The following is a 21,669-nucleotide window of genomic DNA, read 5'->3' as shown; positions in this document are numbered from 1 at the left end:
CAGCGGATAAGCTTGCATAGATCTATATCATACATACATACAACCGTACATACAAACATATATAGTTTTGTATGTATGTATATGCTGTGCAAGTATATATAGTTAAATATACACATACGTACACAAATTAATCACACGCATGCATATATGCGGGCCCCCATTCTGTTTCAACTAGTAAAAATAGGCGATTTATTGTATAACGTTTTGTTCAAATAAACGATTTTTTTCTCTTGAGGTATTTTTTTAACTGTTTGTTTTGATTGTTCTTTTGGATCGTTCTTTTGAATCGTTCTTTTGAATTGTTCTTTCTAATTTTTTTTTTTTTAATATCTTGTTAAATTTTTTTCCAAAAAAAAGCTGCCGATGTACACTGCACAGCTTATCCTTTTACGTCCCTATCTCAAAAATTAAATTATTCATACGTACATACAAATATATGTATATATATATATATACATATATGTCACTTGTACAAGTACGTTTATGTATGTACGTTTACATATTTGTATTTATATATCTATATATCTATCTATCTATATATATATATATATATATATATATATAACATGCGAACATTTCAAAATTTGTTTTTTTTTTTTTTTTTTTTTTTTTTTTTCCCGAATAAGATATTGTTGAAATCCAACGGGAGAAAATGAATTTTCATTTTGCCATTGATGCATGTTTTACTAATAGTACAATTTATTTTATGTTATTCTACTGAGATGGCTTGCATATTTGGAAGTTATGTTTTTCCTCCGCCTTTTTTTGCTCAAATTAATTTTGCTATACTATGCTTTATTTAGTATATTTTGCTATACTATGCTTTATTTAGTATATTTTGCTATACTATGCTTTATTTAGTATATTTTGCTATATTATGCTATATTTTGTGCATTCTGCTTTACTTTTTTTATTTATATATTTTTTTTTTTATAAAATAATGCTATTACGGGTGAAAAATTTTCCACGTGAAATACTGTCTGTGCACATTTTACTCGTACTTCTAAAACTGTCGACTATTTTTTTTTTTTTTTTTTTTTTCGCTCTTTCTTTTTTTTTCCTAATTTTAAAGGCGGGATAAAGTAAGAAATTAATCTGTTCACATTTACGACGATAAATCTGTCAAGTTTTTGTTATAGTTTTTGTTTTTGTTATAGTTATTGTTACTGCTATTGTTTTTGTTTATTGCTTTCTGTTTCTGTTTCTGTTTCGTTTTTTTGTTTATTTCATTTTATTTTAATTTTATTTTAATTTTATTTTAATTTTTTTTTAAGTATTCGTCATTAATGTGAAATATTACTGAGAAGATTTTAATTTTTTTTTTTTTTTTTTTTTTACCCCCTTATGGTAAAATAATATTACATAAATTCAATAAAAAAACTAAAAAAAAAAAAAAAAAAAAAAAAATTGTGCCATATTCTGCATTAACTTGAAGTATTCTTTTCTTCTGGTGGCATTGAATGAAACTATGATTTGTTATTACAGTATATGTTATTCTTTTCGTTAAAAAAATTTTATTAATTTTATTTGGCTTAATGTTAATGTGATATGTATAGTCAGGAAAAGTTATTCATAACTATGTATATTTTCCAACGAATTGCATAGTAGTGAGGATTAGAAGTACCACGATTTTCTATTTTCTCGCAGCATGTATTCTTACGTATACATATAATAGCTTGTATAGAAGCACTTATAAACGTAGTTATCAACACAGCTATCGACGCAACTGTAGACACGTTTAGGCATACAAAAGAAGTACACACGTGTAAATAGCACTGTACACTGTAGTACACTTACGAGTGAACACACTTCCCTATTCCCGCTCCCTTGTGTATTGTGTATGTATGCATATGTGTGTATACTTCTTTACTAAATGCTGCTTTAAGTTAACTGTCATTGCGTGCGAAGGGAAATGAAAAATCCAAGTGAAGGTCCAAAGTACGAAAATGAACGAGAAATAATACTATTAGGTTTTTTAAATGTTGAAAATGTATATGGCTCAAATTGGAGTAGTAAAAAAAATGAAATAAAAAAAGATATAGAATATAAAGCAGTGAAACTAAACCAAGCTTTTAAAGATCCCACAATATTTCATGAGAAATTTGAATTTCTTTCTTCAGAAGATTACAAATATGTAAAAAATAATTATATATATAGCGCTATTCTTATATTTAATCCTAGTTTGAATAATTGTAAAAAGAGTTCAAACGAAAAGGAAGCGAAGAGTAGTATTACCAAGGGAGAAGCAAATGAAGTGAAAAAAAACAAATGCATAATTAATGATGGGAAAAAAAGCAAAGACGAGAAGGTGATACACATAACGTGGCCGCAGGGTACGATCACTACTACTGCTGCTACTGCTGCTGCTACTGCTGCTGCTACTGCTGCTGCTACTACTGCTACTACTGCTGCTACTACTGCTGCTACTACTGCTGCTACTACTGCTGCTACTACTGCTGCTACTACTGCTGCTACTACTGCTGCTACTACTGCTACTACTGCTACTACTGCTGCTGTCATTGCGGCCGCCCCTGATGAGGGGAAGCACACGGAAGAGCAACAAGCTGCAGACAAACAAATAAAAAGTATATCGGAAAAAAAAAAAGAAGGCATAGGCGTTTTAGTTGTAACGTGTAAGAAAATGGAAAAAGTAAAAATGAAGCATATCCTAATTAAGATGTTAAAAAAAGAAATAAAAGTAGAAACAATTGTTTTAAAATATAAAGACAATAACAGTTCGAACGTTACAATAAATAGTAATGATGAAAATAATACAACTAAAAGTAAATTAACAGAAATAAAGTACTTCGATCAGCAGGACGTAGTGCCATCTAATGCTAACATTAACAAGCACTTCGATGTGAAAAGAAATAATTTTTTTAACATGACAGCCTATATATATGGTAAGAAAAAAGTAAACAAATAAAGTAAAATAATAAAAAAACAAAATAAAATAAAAGCTTCACTGCTGTAACATTGTGTAATGGAGTACAGTTATATATATATATATGTATATGTATATGTATGTACCGCTTTTCGCTCGATTGCTTTGACAGCAAATTTTAAGGTTGCATCCCCTTTGTTGCTTCATTTTGTAGGGTCATCTAACCTTCTAGCAAATACGAGCTTAGTTCAAAGGGAATATAGGGATGACGAATGGGCAGAGAAGTTGCGCAGGACGAAAAAAGAAAAAGACGGATTAAATAAATATTCACGTGATAACAACATTGATACAAAGAGGGAAAATACAGTAATAAAGTCTTTTACATCCTTATTTAAAAAATGAATGAGCCTTTTTCAAATACAAAAAATACGTATAAAATAAAAAAAAGAAAAATTCGAACAAAATGTAAAAAAAGTTAACAGAACGTAAAAAACATTGACGGAGCACAAGAAAGCACGATATGGTAAGAATTATGAAAAATGTTCAAAAATTATGAACAAAGAGCAAAAATTATAAAAAATGTGTGTGCATAAAAGCACTTACGAAAACATCAACCAAAACATCAACAGTGGCAAACGTACTTTTAACTACTTGTGCATGTATATATTTATTATATATACATCCCCCAGTGTCTACATTTTTTTTTTTTTTTTTTAAGTCTTCTGAAAAATAGTGTTTACATATATATGCACATACACATACCGATGTACATGTATGTATGTATGTATGTACATCGGTATGTGTATGTGCATAATCATTCTGAATAAACAACTTGCCGCGTATTATTTTAGCATTTTCTTAAGACCTTTTTAATGTCAAAATATTTGGACAATTCCTGTAACAAAAAAGGGAAAAGGTGTAGATGTAAATGTGTAGGCTTAACTTCTCTGAATACCCTATTATATTTATACATCCACGTAGTTGTTTATATATGCACGTGCTCATTTATTTATCAGATTTATTTACATATGTACATTATTTTTTTCCCAATTTTACCGCGTTATCATTCAAGTATATAATGTTTTCATATATGGTGGACGGAATGAAGGGGTAGAGGATATATATGAAAAATTTAAATATCAACGAATAGTTAAAAAAATAAATAATTTTCAAATTTTTTAGAAATTCTTGAATTACTTGAAAAATGTCTTTAAATAATGACAAAACTTTTGTTATATTTGACGAAATTTTTTCAGAGAAAATAAATAAAAGTACAAAATGGTTCCTCATAAAAATATTAAAATAAAATATCAAATAAAAGAATAATAAATTGTAGTTATATACCAACGGAAAATTAAAAAAATTTATTATGATTGTATTCCTTCCCAGTTCGTCAAATCCGTAGTCATAAACAAAATAAGTATCTTTTAGTTCTTTAAATTTTTCCTTCTTATCATACATGTAACTTAATCTTAGGCAGCATTCTAAGTTCATCGTGTCTTCTCCTCTGTTTATTTGATTCAAGTTGAAAAAATTCTTATGGCCTTCGTTTTCACTGCGCAAATTTAAGAATTCGGCATCTGCTTCTTTGAATATTTCCGAGGAGGAAGAGATGCTTGAAGGGGAGCAAAAAGAAGAGGTAGATGAGTACGAGGAAGTAGCAGATGAGGAGTATGACATATGAGATGCATCTGCCATATAAGAAGAGCATGATGAGTACGACAAATCGGTGTAATTTCCCCCAACTGGGCCATTTTGCAAGGAATGCCTTTTTTTTAAATCCCATTCTGGAAAATCTGCATCTCCTGCACTTGGATGATGAATATTTTTCTCATCTGCACTGCAATGTTCGCTGCAACATCCCCTACCACGCCTGCTTCCACATCTTCTTTCATATCTACCACCATGCCTCCTTCTACGCCTAGTTCTGCTGCCCCTGTTCATATGCATCACTTTCCTAAAGCTTCTAAATATGGGTATGCTCCTATTCTGCACGTCGATCGAGCCGAACTTGTTTCCCAAAATGGCAATGTTAGTTGATAAAAACGATTCCTGACTACACCTAGGGAAAAATATGGACATATATTTTAATAAAAGAAAATATATATCATTAGAATTCGTTACTAATACTATCGTTTTAACAGTATTGTAAAAGTGTGGTTGAATTAAAAGAGATCGTATGCTCTTTAGTAATGTTATTAAAAAGATGTTAATCGGAAAAAATAAATGAAAAGATACTACTGGAATTGATATAGACTGTATTTGTTTTTCAAAACATCTATATAAAATTTCTTGAACACATAAATTCATAGTATTATGAGTTGCTAAAACAAATTTGCTGTTATATTTTGGTAGCATTGCATGCAGGATGTATTTATGAATACTGTCATAACTCGTTGTTATATAGACCTCACCACTCTTCTGCATTTTTATTTCCAATTTTTCTTCTTCTTCAAGTTTCATTAAGTTTGATGAATATAAATTTTCACACACATTTTTTGAATATTTATAATTATTATTTGCAAATAATACTATAGCGTTACACCTAATACTTGTTATATCACCGTTATACACTTTAATCTTTTCATTCATATTAGGCTCAACCGTATACATGTTATTTTGCACTGTTCGTGTGTATATATCATTTAGATATGTCTTATTCTTATTCCATTCTTTTTCTTCCACATTTCTTCTACGTTTGTTTTTCTCACCCTTTAGCTGCATATCTTTTTTCTGAGCATGATTTTCATCCAAAAGTTGCAAACCCGTCCGAGCACAGTTGTTACGCGTGCATGGCGGTTGAAGGACGCACTTGCTTCTTACTTCACCTGGGTGTTCTATGGATTCTATATCTGCCCCGGATTCTACATCTGCCCCGGCTTCTACATCTGCTCTGGCTTCTACATCTGCTCTGGCTTCTATATCTGCCCCAGCTTCTATATCTGCCCCCGCTTCTACATCTGCCCCCGCTTCTACATCTGCCCCCGCTTCTATATCTGCCCCCGCTTCTACATCTGCCGGGATTTCTTTTCCACTTGGCGAATTTACCCACTCGACCTGCTTCTTTACACCAAAGTTGTATAACATTTGAGTGTTTCTTTCTATGTATTTGGTAATATCAAAAATTTTGGGGAACCGTTCACTCAGGGATGCGTAGGACTCCTCTGTTATAATAAAGTTTTGTTTATATTTTATATCATCGTTGTATATGTACTTTATTTTGCATTTACTGACTTTTTTGAATTTTTTTTTTTTTTTCTCTTTTTTTTGCTCAAAAATGTGCACCTCATTTTTTGCCTTTTTTTTTATTTTATCTCCTCTAGTCATCCGTTCTGTAGTAGAGCACCCCGTTTTGTGTAAAGACTGATCAATGATGATATTTGTAATGTAGTTACTATTACCACACCACTTATTACTCGAACATTTATACATGCTAAGGTGGTCAAAGATATTTCCTCTGTTTGCATTATCCTTACTTGGGTGGTCGTCATTCCTGTTGTGTGCATCCACTAAAGCACGTCTATTTTGATGGTCATCATGATCAGAGTAATAGACACTACTGCAATGAAAATAGTCATCGCCATTATTATTATTATTATTATTATTATTATTATTATTATTATTATTATTATTATTATGATCATGATCATGATCATGTTCATGTTCATGTTCATGATCACTATAGTGATCAATACCACAGCCATCCCTGTTGACGCCCCCAGAAATAAAGGAAAACAAAAGATTGAAGTACGCAGCATCGATGGTATATACCAACGGATGAAATGCCAGACTATGCTTAAATTTTTTCCTCACGTAATAATTATTTGAATCAAAAGTAAAATAAAAATCATCCTCTTCAATTAGCAATTTTTCATGTATTTTATTGTATAAATGAACATAATGAAATATACAATAATTCAACTTTTGCCAAGATATTAAATTTGCATGTTCTATTGGTTCCTTTGCTTTTTCATTATACAAGTCTAAGGATTCACTACTGTTCATACTTTTCATTTTTTCATTAATCTTCGTACATATTTCACTTAAAATTATTTCGCTTTTTTCTAGTTCTACTTCTTTAAGTATTTCATCCAATTCTTCTTTCAGCCAATAAAGGGCTTCATTAAACTTTTCACCTATCGACATTCTTCAAAATCAATGGCCACGGTGAATCTGTCATACGTAATAAAAAAAAATTGTAATAATGGAGTTGTCGTAACTGTTGAAGATCAGACTGCTTCATACACTTGTTCAAAAAAAAAAAAAAAAAAAAAAAAAAAAGAAACAAGAAACAAGAAACAAGAAACAAGAAACAAGAGTACACAATTATAATGAGTATGCTGAATGTTACATTTTACTAAAAATGCACTTGACGAATTTGTTCAAAAGGATAAAAAATCGAATTGGCTACACTTGAAACATACATAAAAAATTAGAGCAAAAAATGTGCTTATCAAACTTATGAGCATTCTTATGTCATAATTAACTACACTGCTTCCAAGACCATTTTTTAAGAAATAAAAAAAAAAAGAGGGGGCCATACGTAAAGTAAAGAATACATTATATATATATATACATATATATATATATATATATGCATATGAGTATGAATTAACAGAAGTAAAAATTTTAAATGAAAACGAACAAAATGTAATAAATTTTGGATGTAATGGGGAATGTAGAAATTGTTAGCAAAAGGGACTGCATATGCGACAGCGAAGTTAAGAAAACTTCTAGGCAATCGTAAGATGATTTTGAAACTCAGTTTTGTTCAATGTTTTGTTCAATTTTTTGTTCAATTGTTTGTTCAATGTTTTGTTCAATTTTTTGTTCAATTTTTTGTTCAATTTTTTGTTCAATGTTTTGTTCAATTGTTTGTTCAATTTTTTGTTCAATGTTTTGTTCAGTTTTTTATGCAATTTTATGTGCAATTTTATGTGCAATTTCATGTATAGTTTTTTTTTTTTTTTTTTCTTTCTTTCGAATTACCTTTTGTACACCTTTTTTCTGTTTATTCCAAAAAAAAAAAAAAAAAAAAAAAAAAAAAAAAAGTTTAGCCGTGAAAAGTATAGCAAACGAGAGCACAGTTAATGAAAAATAAGAGAAGTACAACAAAAAATAAAAAAAGGAGGGAAATTTTCTTTTAAAAAAAGCAAAAGAAAAGTAATATGAAATGAAAAGTGAAACGAGGAAATATATCGGAAAATAGAAAACAATCCTTTTAATTTATGGTCCCTGGAATGTAATTGTTCAACTGAAGTGAGTATACATATGCAAGCATGACTCTGTTTTCAATCTACAATATTTTTTTTTAAATAAAAGGGGCCGGGGGGGAAAGAAAGAAAAAAAAAAAAAGAAAAAAAAAAAAAAGAAAAAAAAAGAAGAAAAAAAAAGATGTTTTTGTAGGTAACTTGCAGAATGAGAAGACACGTATGTAACCGCACATTCGAACATTCCCTCGTTTTTATATATATATATATATATATATATATATATATATATACGTATATACACTTATGTACTTGTATGCACATAGGTATAAACTCAAAAGATGACGAAATGGCAAAATAATTTTTTAACCATGAACGTAAAGGAGAAACAAAATGCTAAAAAGTAAAAGCATCTCATTATGTAATACAGTTTTAAAAGAACACAAAATGGTAGTCTCTACACACGTGCATAAAGAAAAATCAAACAAAATGGTCGAAAAAAGGATAGTCCTCATCAAAAAAATTTTACTGATTCGTGTAGGATTTCCATTTTTTGGAGATTCACGTCGGAATACATGAGGACAACCTGATGGAAGGGTCATTCATTAGATTAAACATATTTACATATATACGTATGCGTATACGTATATTTATATACATATACATATACATATATATATATATATATATATATATAAATGTATACATATGTACACATTAACACGTGCAGCTTCTGCACTGTTTGTTGTTTCCCCCTTTTCATGTTTTTCGCCGTATTGGTTTTCTTACAAACGAAATTAACAAAAGGAAGCAAAATAAATGGTTGTTCATTAAATCAAAATTCTGAAAAAAAAAGAAAAAGATATATATATATATAAATATATATATAAATATATATATATAAATATAAATATATATATAAAAATATAAATATATATACTACTTTTTGCACACTGAAGCTACTATAATTTGTTGAAATTTTTTTTTTTTCTTTCTTTTCTTCTTTTTTCCCTTGACATATTCAAGCACATATACCTTAAAAAATAAGGCCGAGAATATTAAGGTGTATCCACATATATGAATTTTCATGTAATTTTCTTCATTATCTTTGTATACAAACCCATTTTTCTTAAATTTTTGTATATGGTAGGTTAAGTAGTACGCTGACTAAGGGGGAAAAAGTACACAAGTGAGCCCATTTCAACATGAATTTCGACATTTCTTTTTTTTTTTTTTTTTTTTATAACGTTGTCTTATTCGATTTTTGTGTATTTTCTTGTATATTTTTTGTATATCTTATTGTACATTTCGTCATGCAATTTTTGTGTGGGTTTTTTTTTTTTTTTTTTTTTTTTTTTTTTTTTAATTAGCTATTTACGCATAGCAAGGACGGGAAAAAAAGATAATTTTCCTACAAATGAAACATTGGATAAAATGTAATGACTATAATGAGGAAAGTATAACGAGACTAGTACATCAGTCGATCAAAACTGTAAGTCTATCAGGTAACATATAACGAATATTTTCATTTAACGTTTGACCTTTTTTTTTTATACCTTAAGAGTATAAAACAGTAAGGTAGTAATCCCGTCAATACCCAGAATAAACATGCTCTATGAGGGAAAATTTTTTGTTTCAACATAAGTTTTAAAGGGGGTAGAGTATACATATAAGCTTATATACGTGTGAACACTTAGGTATATATATATATATATATATATATATATATATATATATGCACACTTACACATATGCGCACATAGGTATATATGCGATACATATATGTAAACACTAGTATGTATTCGCTTTTTTCCTTTCCTCGTCTTACCGTGCAGTTTTCATATTTAAAAAGGAGAAAGTACAAAACGTAGGAAAAAAAAAAAATAAAAAATATTATCAATGATTCTATGGGTATCTACAAAGTGGAATGGGTTAAAAAAAAAAAAAAAAAATATTCTGTTAATTTATTAGCAAGTTTAAAAAAGGTCTTTTACTTTTTTGTGTATCTGTGATATACCGATATTGCGTCATCTTGTATGCCCAGATAGACTAATAAGTGCCCAACGTAGAGAAGCTGAAAAATTGAAAACAAGTAAATAAATAAATAAATAAATATTATATATATATATATATATATATATATATATATATATATATATATATATATATATATATATATATATGTATATATGTATATATGTGCGTGCGTGTATGTTTGTATGTATGCACAACTGTACATTCACGCATCATTTCTGGACCACCATCTCATTCGTTCTAATTTTTTTTTATTTTTTTATTACGCTTATGAGGAAAAAATTGCATAACGAAAAAAAGGTCCTAATGGGTAGTTAATTTAAACAGGGTAAAAAAAATGAAATAAGTTAAGGTTTACACATACGCATATTCTGCAACATGAAAATAAACTTCTACAGCGAAATGGTAAATAACGTGCGCACGTATATATGCGTATGTATTTATATGCTTATATGCATATTTGCGGGTTTATTACTGTGGTATTATTTCGTTCAGTATAGATGGGTTTAACTCCTCATCTGGGGAAAAAAAAAAAAAAAAAAAAAGAAAGTTATACACATACACATGCACGTATATATATATACATATATATATATATATGTGCATAATTTTTTTGCAATTCGAAACGGCTACCTATCAAGTCTTCATTAAAAATCTTTATAACAAACTTGTAACAACTGTACCTATCCTCAAAAAGAATAGAAGCGAACAGTATATATGTAAATGGGCGTGTGAGTAAGAATGTACATATGTGTATGAATGCGTGTATCTATATATGCACATGTTTACGTTCCCTTTCTCCCCTTTTTTTTTTTTTTTTTTTCTATTTTTCTCATCATACCAACTCATACAAAAAAAGAACGAAGTAAGGAGAAAACCACAAAAGAATACCTATAAAGAAACAAACGTGTACCCATGTATGTGTTTTGTCCTTTATACAAGTAATTTATGTATACATAATACATTATTATGTGAGATTATAAGACATGAGATATATAACTGTCTTTCTAGATTCTTGCCCTATTTTCCTTACCAGGAATATTACGTTAATATATAGGTGAAGTAGATTTCTAATATTAAAAAAAATAAAAATATATAAATGCGAAAAATTGGCAATCCAAATTGCATAATTATTATAAACAAAAATGTTTTTCCCATCTTTTGAAATTCCATCAGCTATTAAGCTTTCTCGTAACTAAGAAAAGGCAAAAGGGGTGGTAGTGGCAACATGTTATGTACTTTAGAGAAACACATATGCACAGTACTTATGAGCAATTCACACACGCAGTGCTTATGTACACTCTGATCTACTGTTTCTTTCACGTAGAAGAGAAAACGAAACAGCTACAAGTTGCAACGATTGACTCTGTATAATAGTACGTGGTATTATATAAAACTATTATCAATGTAATATTATGTAGAGCGAAAAATATGCTACATCACGTCGTTCTATTCTACCCGAGTTGTAATTATATCACCGAGAAACACATTGCAAGAGGGTAGCACAAACATCAAAACAAAAAAGAGAGGAATGAGACGTATACAAATGGTACATCAGTATAGAACATAAACATGTACATAAGTAAGTATGTATGTATGGAAGTAGCATAGGCGTCCTCATACCATTTTATAATTTTATGTTGGGATGAAGCCAGGTGCTTAATCTATAATATCTACCTAGGTTTTTACGCAGTAGTTCGTCATGTACGGTAATTTACCTTTATTCCCTTGCACAGGCTGTTGTTTAAGTTGCTTATATTTTTAATTTATTTTATTTAATTATGTTTAATTATGTTTAATTATGTTTAATTATGTTTAATTATGTTTAATTATATTTAATTATATTTAATTATATTTAATTATATTTAATTATGCTTATTCATTTATTTTTATTTTTACTTTTTTCCCTTATTTTATGATGAAACAGCCATACAATATTACGGTAGAATTTTTAAAAAATTTTAAAAAAGCTTTATCTTTTAGTCAAAAAAAAAAAAAAAAAAAAAAAAGCTTACATGTACATATAAAAGCAAAATATAAGGGGTACTAAACAACAAAATGTGAAAAAGAAAAAAAAAAAAAAAATACTCATTCACAGGTGTATTCAAAGTAGAATCTCACTGAGCCATCGAAGTATACAAGGAAGTACATTCTTATGGGAAAAAAATTTGTCGAAACGAGATACTTAAAAATTTATAGTATCTGTACACAACTGTATAGATTTAGCATTTGACATATTTATTTAATTTTTTTTTATTTCTATATTTTTTTTTTTTTTTCCCTCTTATCACATTTGGGTTACTGCTTACGCTTAATTTTATTTTCTTACTTTTTTATACCTCAAAAGAATAAGAAGTAAAAAAAAAAAAAAAAGAAAAAATTTTCAGTTTTGTATATAATAATATAATTACAAAAAAGAGAAAATATGAGGAGAGAGGGGATGAAAAAAAAAAAAAAAAAAAAAAAAAAAAGAGTTAACCGTACATTTGTAGATACCCTTTTTGAAAATTTCACTAAAGGGTTGTTTCTATGATTATACATAAAAAGATTAACATATGTTAAGTGTAACAATAATATTGAATTTAAAAACAAAAAAAAAAAAAAAAAAAAAAATATTTATGTAACGGTTAGCATACACAATATGAAGCAAGTAAATAATCTACAAGTTTTATGTAACTGGTACTGTGAAACACGTTATAATATAGTACATATATAATGAGAAATATTATAACATATATATATCTTATTAGACATGGAGCCAAGTACGAACTATACACACAGCCGCATACAGTAAAAAGGAGTAAAAAACTGTAAAACAAAAAGAGAGCAAAAGTATTCTGGACAAACAAGTACTCACACAATTGTTTTTTTTTATTTGCAAATAATGCCAAAAAAAAAAAAAAAAAAAAAAAAATGCCATTCTGGTTCTGGTATTAGCTAATTAATTCTTACATTAACTGTTGTACATATAACTAGGAAGACAATTAAAACATCTAGTCTTCATCTTCCCTTAAAAATATATGTTTTTAAAAAAGCGCATTATACAAATTTACACTTTTTCTTTTTCATTTTTACACAAATTCGGAATTACTTTTTTCTCCTGCAACTGATGGAGAAAAATACTTATTTAGTGCAAAATTTTATATTTTTAAAAAAATATTTAAATATATTCTAAAGAGTAAAAATAAAAACACTTTAAAAAAATTACAAATAGCATGGAATTAAAATACATAGAATTCGAAAATAAAGCAAAGGCCTTAAGATATACTTAGCCAGGTACACTTCACATACATACGTATATATGTACATATGCTACCGTTCATGTATGCACAATTTTAATGCATCATTTCTTGGATATGCAAAATTTTTCTAAAAAAAATGAAATCTGAACAAATTAAATTTAAAAAAAAAAAAAAATTATGAATAAGTCAGAAAAAAAAAAAAAAAAAAAAAAAAAAAAAAAATTTTTAAAGGAAATAATTATGATGAATAGGTCAGAAAAAAAAAACGTCATTATATTTTGAATTAAATCCATTTCATTTTTCTCACCAACTCTATTTCATTTCTCTTTATTTCATTTCTCTTTATTTCATTTCGCTTTATTTCATTTCTCTTTATTTCATTTCTCTTTATTTCATTTCTCTTTATTTCATTTCTCTTTATTTCATTTCTCTTTATTTCATTTCTCTTTATTTCATTTCTCTTTATTTCATTTCTCTTTATTTCATTTCTCTTTATTTCATTTCTCTTTATTTCATTTCTCTTTATTTCATTTCTCTTTATTTCATTTCTCTTTATTTTATTTCGCTTTATTTCATTTCACATGTGGGTCTGTTTTACTGCATTTTTTTCTTATCAGCTAAGTCATACAAGAATTTTGGACTTCCTGACCGTGTAAAGCTTGTCTGTAAGAGTTAGTAAATATCCATTGAAGGAATAAATAAGAACTCCAACGATACAACAAAAAACAGATAAAGTGGAATGAAGATTTAAACACTGTTTTGAATCATATTTACAAAAAAAAATATGACTAAATAAAAAAATGATAGCAACTTTAAGTCCTTTTAATATTCCAACAGTTAACGATCCACTAATTTTCATAATATACCATAAGGTTGATGATGTTATAATGTTAAATGCAAAAAGGCCTAGAAAACTTAACCAAATGGTTTTAATATCTCCTTGTTTTTTCTTTATATTTTCTAAAATTAAATGATTAAAATTTGGTAGTGTCCATATAGCTGTCCAAATTGAAACAAAACTAAGACAGAAAATGCCCATTAAACAAACAATATTCTGTCCTTCCATTTGGTTCATATACTTTTCATTTAAAACGAATGTTAATCCCATTAAGAAGTTACTGATTATTATTAAAATAACTCCAATAACTTCTTCTCTGTCTATTTCGAATTTTAAATTATTTGATTTAATAGCAATACCAAATGTTATTAACAGAATACCTAATAATTGAAAATTACTTATCTTCTTATTTAATAAAATTTTTCTCCACATAGCTGTAAATATTAATGTACAACTATCTATAATAATATATATAGCTGACCCAGCATATAATAAGCCAACTTTTTTAAGCACTTGATTTATTAAATCTAATATAGAAACAAAAAATATTTTCATCCAATTGCACTCAGTTAATTTTTGTTTTTTCGGTAAAAATCCTACAATAATCATCGACAAATAATGTGGTATTAAAAAAATAAAAGTACTTGAATTTCCACATCCATTGTATTTTATTATGTCTATTAATAATGGTTGGAAGCAGTAGCTTAGTAAAAATAATATAAATGTTGTTCTGTATAAGATTTCATTTTTCATTTTTTTTCAACGATGAGCAGCAAATTGTAAGGTGTTACATTTATGTCTTCCTATTCTTGTTAGTATGCGTATTCGTATTAATATTCTTTTTTTTTTTTTTTCTTTTTTTTTCAAAAGAAGCAAATGGTGTATTCAGAATTCAGATTTAACAAAGGGGAAGGCTCATAATCTGTTATATTCTTATATATTAAAATCTAGTATATTCTATTTTGTTCTAACTTAATATATTACAATCTAATATATTGTAATCTAATCTAACATATTACAGTCTAATATATTATAATATATTTTTTCTTTGTTTTAAAAAATCAATAATAACAGTACAATAATAACAGTACAATAATAACAGTACAATAATAACAGTACAATAATAACAGTACAATAATAACAGTACAATAATAACAATACAATAATAACAATACAATAGTGATATAGTAATATAGTAATATAGCAAAAAAGCAAAAAAGCAAAAAAGCAAAAATGCAAAAAAGCAAAATAACAAATTAACAAAATGACAAAATGACAAGTAAATATGTATTAGTGTAACAGTGCAAAACAATGCAACAAAGTATTGGCACACTAACTGAACATATCAACGTTCTTATTAAAAAGAATAGTAACCCATTAACAGCATAACTAATAGTTAAAAATAAATGTAACATAAACATACAGTACCACAAAAATATTTAAACAACGTTGTTATTTAAAAATTTTATGAACACTTATGATGTACGCTAGGTGAAATAGGCAATTGAAAATGTCCACAGTATGTTATATACATTATATATCTGTTTACATATATGTACATGTATCTATATATATGTGTATGTATATGTACATCTATGTATATATACAGGATCATATATGCACAGACGCAATAGGTACATATGAATACGCGTATTTGTACTAGTATTAAAGATTTACAAATGTATGCATGACAAAGAGTAATTACACTTTTGGCTAATAATAGCTTTTTTTTTTTTTTTTTTTTTTTTTTATACATGAATCAAAAAAATTAAAAAAAAAAAAAAAAAAAAAAAAATGATTTGGTAATGATGAGTGAATCATAGACTATTATTAGATGACAAAAAAAAAAAAAAAAAAAAAAAAAAAAAGTGCACATAATAAATAATAAAATAAACAAACAAATTCAAGGTTCGTAAAAAGAGTAATAAAATACGTTAATAACTTTACATACTATTAACAACTATACAATCATCTGAAAGGGAGAACACATACACATATAAGCAACATGAATAAATACATACATCCATACAAAATGGTATATATAAATGTAAATACACAAATGTATATTTATATATATATATATATATGTATATATGTATAAGCCAGAATGACATAAATCTGTTAAAACTTGTAATATAGCACTCCTTTCCCGCTATTCCCCTTTGCAGCTAGTTCTAGATGCAAACGGAAAAGAAGTAAGTGATATATACCGTTCTGTTTATTATAAAGCATTAAAACTAATTAAAAAATTAAAGAATTAATTAATTAATAAACTAGTAAATGAATTAGTAAATGAATTAGTAAACGAATGAGTAAATGAATTAGTAAATGAATTAGTAAATGAATGAGTAAACGAATGAGTACATGAATTAGTAAATGAATTAATAAGCTGAGAATTACATTAATAAATTAATAAACTCGTTGTAATTTTAACAAAATTAAACATCAACTAAGCAATACACAAGTTTCATGGTATATTAAGAAATACATAATAAATGCCACAAATGTTGGTAATACATATATACAAATATATGACTCATATAACGATGTAATTTACGAATATATTAGATTTTTCCTTTATCTATCTATCCATATATATATATATATGGTTTGATTAATCAAGTCCTATTTTTGCTACTATAAATAGTAGCATTATTATTATTACTACTGTTACTACTAATAGTGGTAGTAATAGTTGTAGTGGCTGCAGCATTAGAGGTATATTCTAATTTAACATTTACTAACGTGAAAATTAATATAAAATTCGTATTCTCTATTTTTTTTTTACAATCTAATATCTCTTTCACATATTTTGTAAAAGGATAAATGTAGTATGTATAACATATTATTTTCTAAGCTTCTACATATATAAGAGTACGTATGTACGTATGTATGTATATATATGTATGTATCTCCTCTTTTTTTCTATATTTTATTATTTTATTTTTTTTTTTTTAAAATATTGTTTTGCAACAATGGGAAAATAATATAACGAAAAATTGATATTAAGCGTATCATAAAAAATTATAATAAAATAGTTAAAATTAAAAAATAAATAAATATAATTATGAAAATTGAGAAAATTAAGAAAATTGAGAAAATTGAGAAAATTGAGAAAATTGAGAAAATTGAGAAAATTGAGTACATTATGAAAATTAAGAAAATTATGAAAATTGAGAAATTTAAGTAAATTATAAAAAAATAAATTATTAAAAAATAATAATGGTATAAATTATGATTATTACTAAATATATATTATTATATGGTAAATATTTATTAATAATAAAACAACATATTACTACAACTTAATTACATTAAAAAATAAATTAATAAAAAAAAGAAAAAAAAAATAGTGGAATTTCTATGCATAAGAAAATACAACACAATATTATAACAAGAAATATTATTATACATACATATATACAAATATATATATATATATATATATAAATAATAATTTATATGTATGCATACGTTTATATGTATAAAACTATATATATTAGAGACATACACTGAACCTACTCAATAATATGCAAAATACAACTGCTTATATAAGTATATAAAAAAATCAAACAGTATTTTGAGAATAACCAAATAAGTTCATTAAAAAACGACAAAATAAAGAAGCAATTATATACTGATATGTATCAAAATTTGAGGAATACATATATATAAATATATATTACATACATATACAAATACATACATACATATGTATACTTTTTTTAAATTAAAAAAAAAAAAAATGAAAAGGAAAAATAATACAACAAATGAGGGATAATAATGTATTTTTTTTTGTAGGTAACATTATTTTTATTTTATTTTTTTTTTTTTGTTTATGGAAAAACATAGTCAAAAAAAGGAAAAAAGGCAAATGAAAAATAGGACATAAAAAATTATAAAATATACTAATAATAAAAAAAAAAAAAAGAAGAGAAACATCAAAAAAGGAAAAATAAATATTTGTTTTTCCTGCCTTTTTCCTTTTTTTTTTTAATAATTTTATAAAAATTAATATACAATAAAATATGGTACCAAAAATATTATATATACATATTATATCTATATACATAGTATATATATATATATATGTATATAAACTTACACGTATTTAGGTGAGGGGTATTTTATTTTGCTCTCTATAAGGTAATTTTATATTATATATATAATATATATATGCGTATACCTTTTTTCAAAAGAGAAAAGATTAAGCCAATATATACATAATACATATTATATGTATATTTAATATATACATATTTACTGTGCATTCTACTATTAATTGGCCAGGAATTTTCTTTTTCTTTTTTTCTTTCTTTTTTTTCTTTTTTTTCTTTTTTTCTTTTTTTTCTTTTCTTTCTTTTTTTCTTTTTTTTCATTTCTTTCCTTTTTTTCTTTTTTTTCATTTCTTTCCTTTTTTTCTTTTTTTTCATTTCTTTCCTTTTTTTCTTTTCTTTCTTTTTTAAAAGTCAAGGAAAAAATGACTACATAAATGAAAAAAAAAGAAAAGAATATCCTGTTGTCAAAGCACAGAAACAAGAATAACTTAAAAAAAAAAAATTTAATTGCATTGAATTAAAATATATTTTATTAAATTGAATAAAATGAAATCAAAATGAAATAAAATTAAAAAAAAAATAAAGTTAAATTAAATGAAGGTATTTTTGGTTGCTGTGTGTTTATAAACTCGTCATTTTAACGAATTATGTATCACCCTAGGAGCGGCGCGCGCTGAAATAGAAACGTTTCAACTGTATAAATATACATACATATACTTACATATACTATATATATTTATACTTACATATACATACATATACCTATACATACATACATACATACATACATATACATACATATACTTATACATACATATACTTATACATACATATATACATTTATACATACGTAATTAATGTTTATATACATACGTAATTAATGTTTATATAGATACGTAATTAATATTTACGTACATACGTAATTAATATTTATGTACATGTTCATAAAATTTGAAAGTGAAAAAAAAAAAAAATGAGCATAGATAAAATAGTGTAAAATTAAAATAATTCCGAAAGGTTAAGTCAAAATATATAGTAATCCCATTAGTTAATTTGTTAACCTAAGTAAAATAGGATAAATATACATACATATATACATATATATGGATGTACGTATATACGTATGTACGTTTCTATGTTTGTATGTACACGTATATATAAATTAAATAAGCACATTCACCGCAAATTTTAGCGTTTTTTTAAAATGAAAAGAAAATATTTATGTGGTCATAATCGTCCGTTAACGCATGTAAATACAAATTATGATGGAGATTTATTATTTACAACAGGAAGGGTTAGAGAAGAAAAAATATAAATGTTTAAAAAGTTGCTATAATTTTTTTTATTTGCTTGTTCAGATTTATTTTTTTCATAAGAAAAGCTACAGCGATATATTAGTATATGTAAAACTGCTCGGAGATTTTTATTTCACCATGGGGCTGATTTTCTATTCATTTTTGTATGTTCATGCACATATATATGCATATATATGCATATATATACATAATATGCACATGATATGTACATAATATGTACACAATATGTACGTTATGTGCATGTAACATGCTTGTACATGTGTGGTTGTAATTTCTTCTCCCATTTTGTAGGATAAAAAATTTATTTTGTGGAGATTATCAGATGGAAGCCAAATAGGTTATATTTTTTATATATCATGTTGTATTGTTGCAGTGTTGTCATTATGTCATGTTATTTTTTGTATGACGTATTATTGTATTTTTTCCTGACTTGGTCATATTTTCCCTGACATGGAAAAAAAATCGCTCGTTTATATTTGCAAGAATGCTATGGAGTTTTGCTTCTTTTTAATTTCCCAATAACTGCCCGTAGTGAGTTAACTCATTTAGAGCAGCTGTATAATTTGTTCTAAAAAAATAAATACTTGTGGTTATTTTTTTTTTTTTTTTTTTTTTTTTTTTTTTTTCTTTGGTATTCACATCCTTTAGGCCTGTACGAGTGCAGCGGGGCTGTGTATAATTCGGATGTTACTTACGATAGCAAAAGAATAGTATGCTCATCTGCAGCTAATAAAGTTTATATATTTGACGTGTACACAGGAGAAACTTTAAAAGTTATTGAAGAGAGCGGTCCTGTGCGATTTGTTGAGTTTAATAAAAATCCATTAGATCAGAATAAAATAGTTGTAGCAAATGATAGGTTAAAAGCTGACCATAAAAGATTTATTAAATTATATGATTTAAAAAGTGATACATTGATATGGAAACAAGAACATGAGAGTAGGTGCATACAAGTGAGGTGGTGTTTTTTTGATAAAATAATTTTATCAGCACATGAAAATGGGGAAATAGTAATATGGAATGCTGAGGATGGTCATCAAATGAATAAATTCCAAGCTCATTCAAAAGAGGTTACAAATTTAGCTTTTGATAAAGATAGGATGATCATGTTGAGTTCATCAACAGATGGAACAGCAACCCTGAGGGATGCTATAAATTTTGAAATTATAAATGAATATAAAGCTGATAGACCTTTAAATACATGTGATATATCCCCATTGTTTAAAAGTGAAAATAATCCAAAAAATCATATTATCCTAGCAGGTGGTCAAGCAGCTGAACATGTTACCACGACTGCTACAGGAGAGGGAAAGTTTCAAACTCTGCTTTATGATATAATACATGCAAATGAGCTAGGCAGTGTTAAAGGACATTTCGGTACTGTACATTCTATTAAATTTTTACCACACGGAGATGGTTTCGTTTCAGGGGGTGAAGACGGATTTGCAAGAATATATCATTTTGATAAGGATTATTTTATAGGGAAATATGATTAGTCTTTTGAAGTAGCGTACCAAGCGAGGGACCATGGTCCATTGGAAATGAACGAGGGACAAATCTGTGTTAAACAAACACGTGCGCATGCTCTTCCACCCCTTTTATGCATCGCTCTGCTAAATTGATGGAGAAATAATTTATTTTTAAAGTAGCAACAAAGTTAAGATTTTCAAAATAGCGGAATATTAAAAAATCGAAATATAAATTGGGCATAATAAGGTGAAAAAATGAAGCAGCATTTGGATTGTTTTTTTTTTCAAAAAAAAGGAAAAAAAAAAAAAAAATACGTGAGAAATGGTAATAAATGATTGGGAAAATACGCCACTACATTTTTAATTTGATTAATTAAAAAAAAAAAAAAAATTAAAAAATGGAAAAGTGTAAAGGTTAAAAATGCAAAAAATGGAAGACTCCCAAGTGTTATGAAAGTAAGAAATTTGTTTTTATACACCTTTACCTTGTACACGTTTTTTGGGATGCCATTGCTGCATGGGCAAGCACCTCTCACTTTTCATTTTTATTTGTCTCTTTTTAATTTACAACTCCATATAACTTTAAAAACTTGTATTTTCCAACCCATTTAATGTGTA

The 21,669-nt window shown here is 26.6% G+C and overlaps 5 protein-coding genes across 5 annotated transcripts; 2 read left to right on the top strand and 3 right to left on the bottom strand.

Annotated features, from left to right (window-relative positions):
- Positions 1–1,912: 1,912 nt before the first annotated feature.
- On the top strand, positions 1,913–3,286 carry PmUG01_03023700 (conserved Plasmodium protein, unknown function; the record flags this gene model as incomplete). Its single annotated transcript, XM_029008867.1, has 2 exons — positions 1,913–2,903; positions 3,099–3,286. 2 exons carry the CDS (start codon positions 1,913–1,915, stop codon positions 3,284–3,286), a joined length of 1,179 nt encoding a protein of 392 aa, XP_028859451.1.
- Positions 3,287–3,731: 445 nt separating this feature from the next.
- On the bottom strand, positions 3,732–7,030 carry PmUG01_03023600 (conserved Plasmodium protein, unknown function; the record flags this gene model as incomplete). The annotated part of the gene is made up of 2 exons (XM_029008866.1): positions 3,732–3,779; positions 3,941–7,030. The coding sequence occupies 2 exons, from the start codon at positions 7,028–7,030 to the stop codon at positions 3,732–3,734; spliced, it is 3,138 nt and encodes a 1,045-aa protein (XP_028859450.1).
- A 1,075-nt stretch (positions 7,031–8,105) lies between these two features.
- Positions 8,106–11,754, bottom strand: PmUG01_03023500 (conserved Plasmodium membrane protein, unknown function; the record flags this gene model as incomplete). Its single annotated transcript, XM_029008865.1, has 14 exons — positions 8,106–8,180; positions 8,624–8,680; positions 8,884–8,937; positions 9,130–9,261; positions 9,473–9,505; positions 9,651–9,707; positions 9,923–10,009; positions 10,112–10,168; positions 10,395–10,431; positions 10,604–10,646; positions 10,762–10,811; positions 10,970–11,019; positions 11,162–11,323; positions 11,752–11,754. 14 exons carry the CDS (start codon positions 11,752–11,754, stop codon positions 8,106–8,108), a joined length of 897 nt encoding a protein of 298 aa, XP_028859449.1.
- Positions 11,755–13,992: 2,238 nt separating this feature from the next.
- On the bottom strand, positions 13,993–14,961 carry DMT2 (drug/metabolite transporter, putative; the record flags this gene model as incomplete). The annotated part of the gene is made up of 1 exon (XM_029008864.1): positions 13,993–14,961. The coding sequence occupies one exon, from the start codon at positions 14,959–14,961 to the stop codon at positions 13,993–13,995; it is 969 nt and encodes a 322-aa protein (XP_028859448.1).
- Positions 14,962–19,470: 4,509 nt separating this feature from the next.
- EIF3I (eukaryotic translation initiation factor 3 subunit I, putative) lies at positions 19,471–21,078 on the top strand (the record flags this gene model as incomplete). The annotated part of the gene is made up of 3 exons (XM_029008862.1): positions 19,471–19,560; positions 19,874–19,919; positions 20,231–21,078. The coding sequence occupies 3 exons, from the start codon at positions 19,471–19,473 to the stop codon at positions 21,076–21,078; spliced, it is 984 nt and encodes a 327-aa protein (XP_028859447.1).
- Between the last annotated feature and the right edge of the window lie 591 nt (positions 21,079–21,669).

Source organism: Plasmodium malariae (assembly GCF_900090045.1).
Source record: "Plasmodium malariae genome assembly, chromosome: 3".
NCBI lineage: Eukaryota > Apicomplexa > Aconoidasida > Haemosporida > Plasmodiidae > Plasmodium > Plasmodium malariae.
Note: the sequence above shows the minus strand (reverse complement) of the source record. Positions and strands in the feature narration are given on the sequence as shown.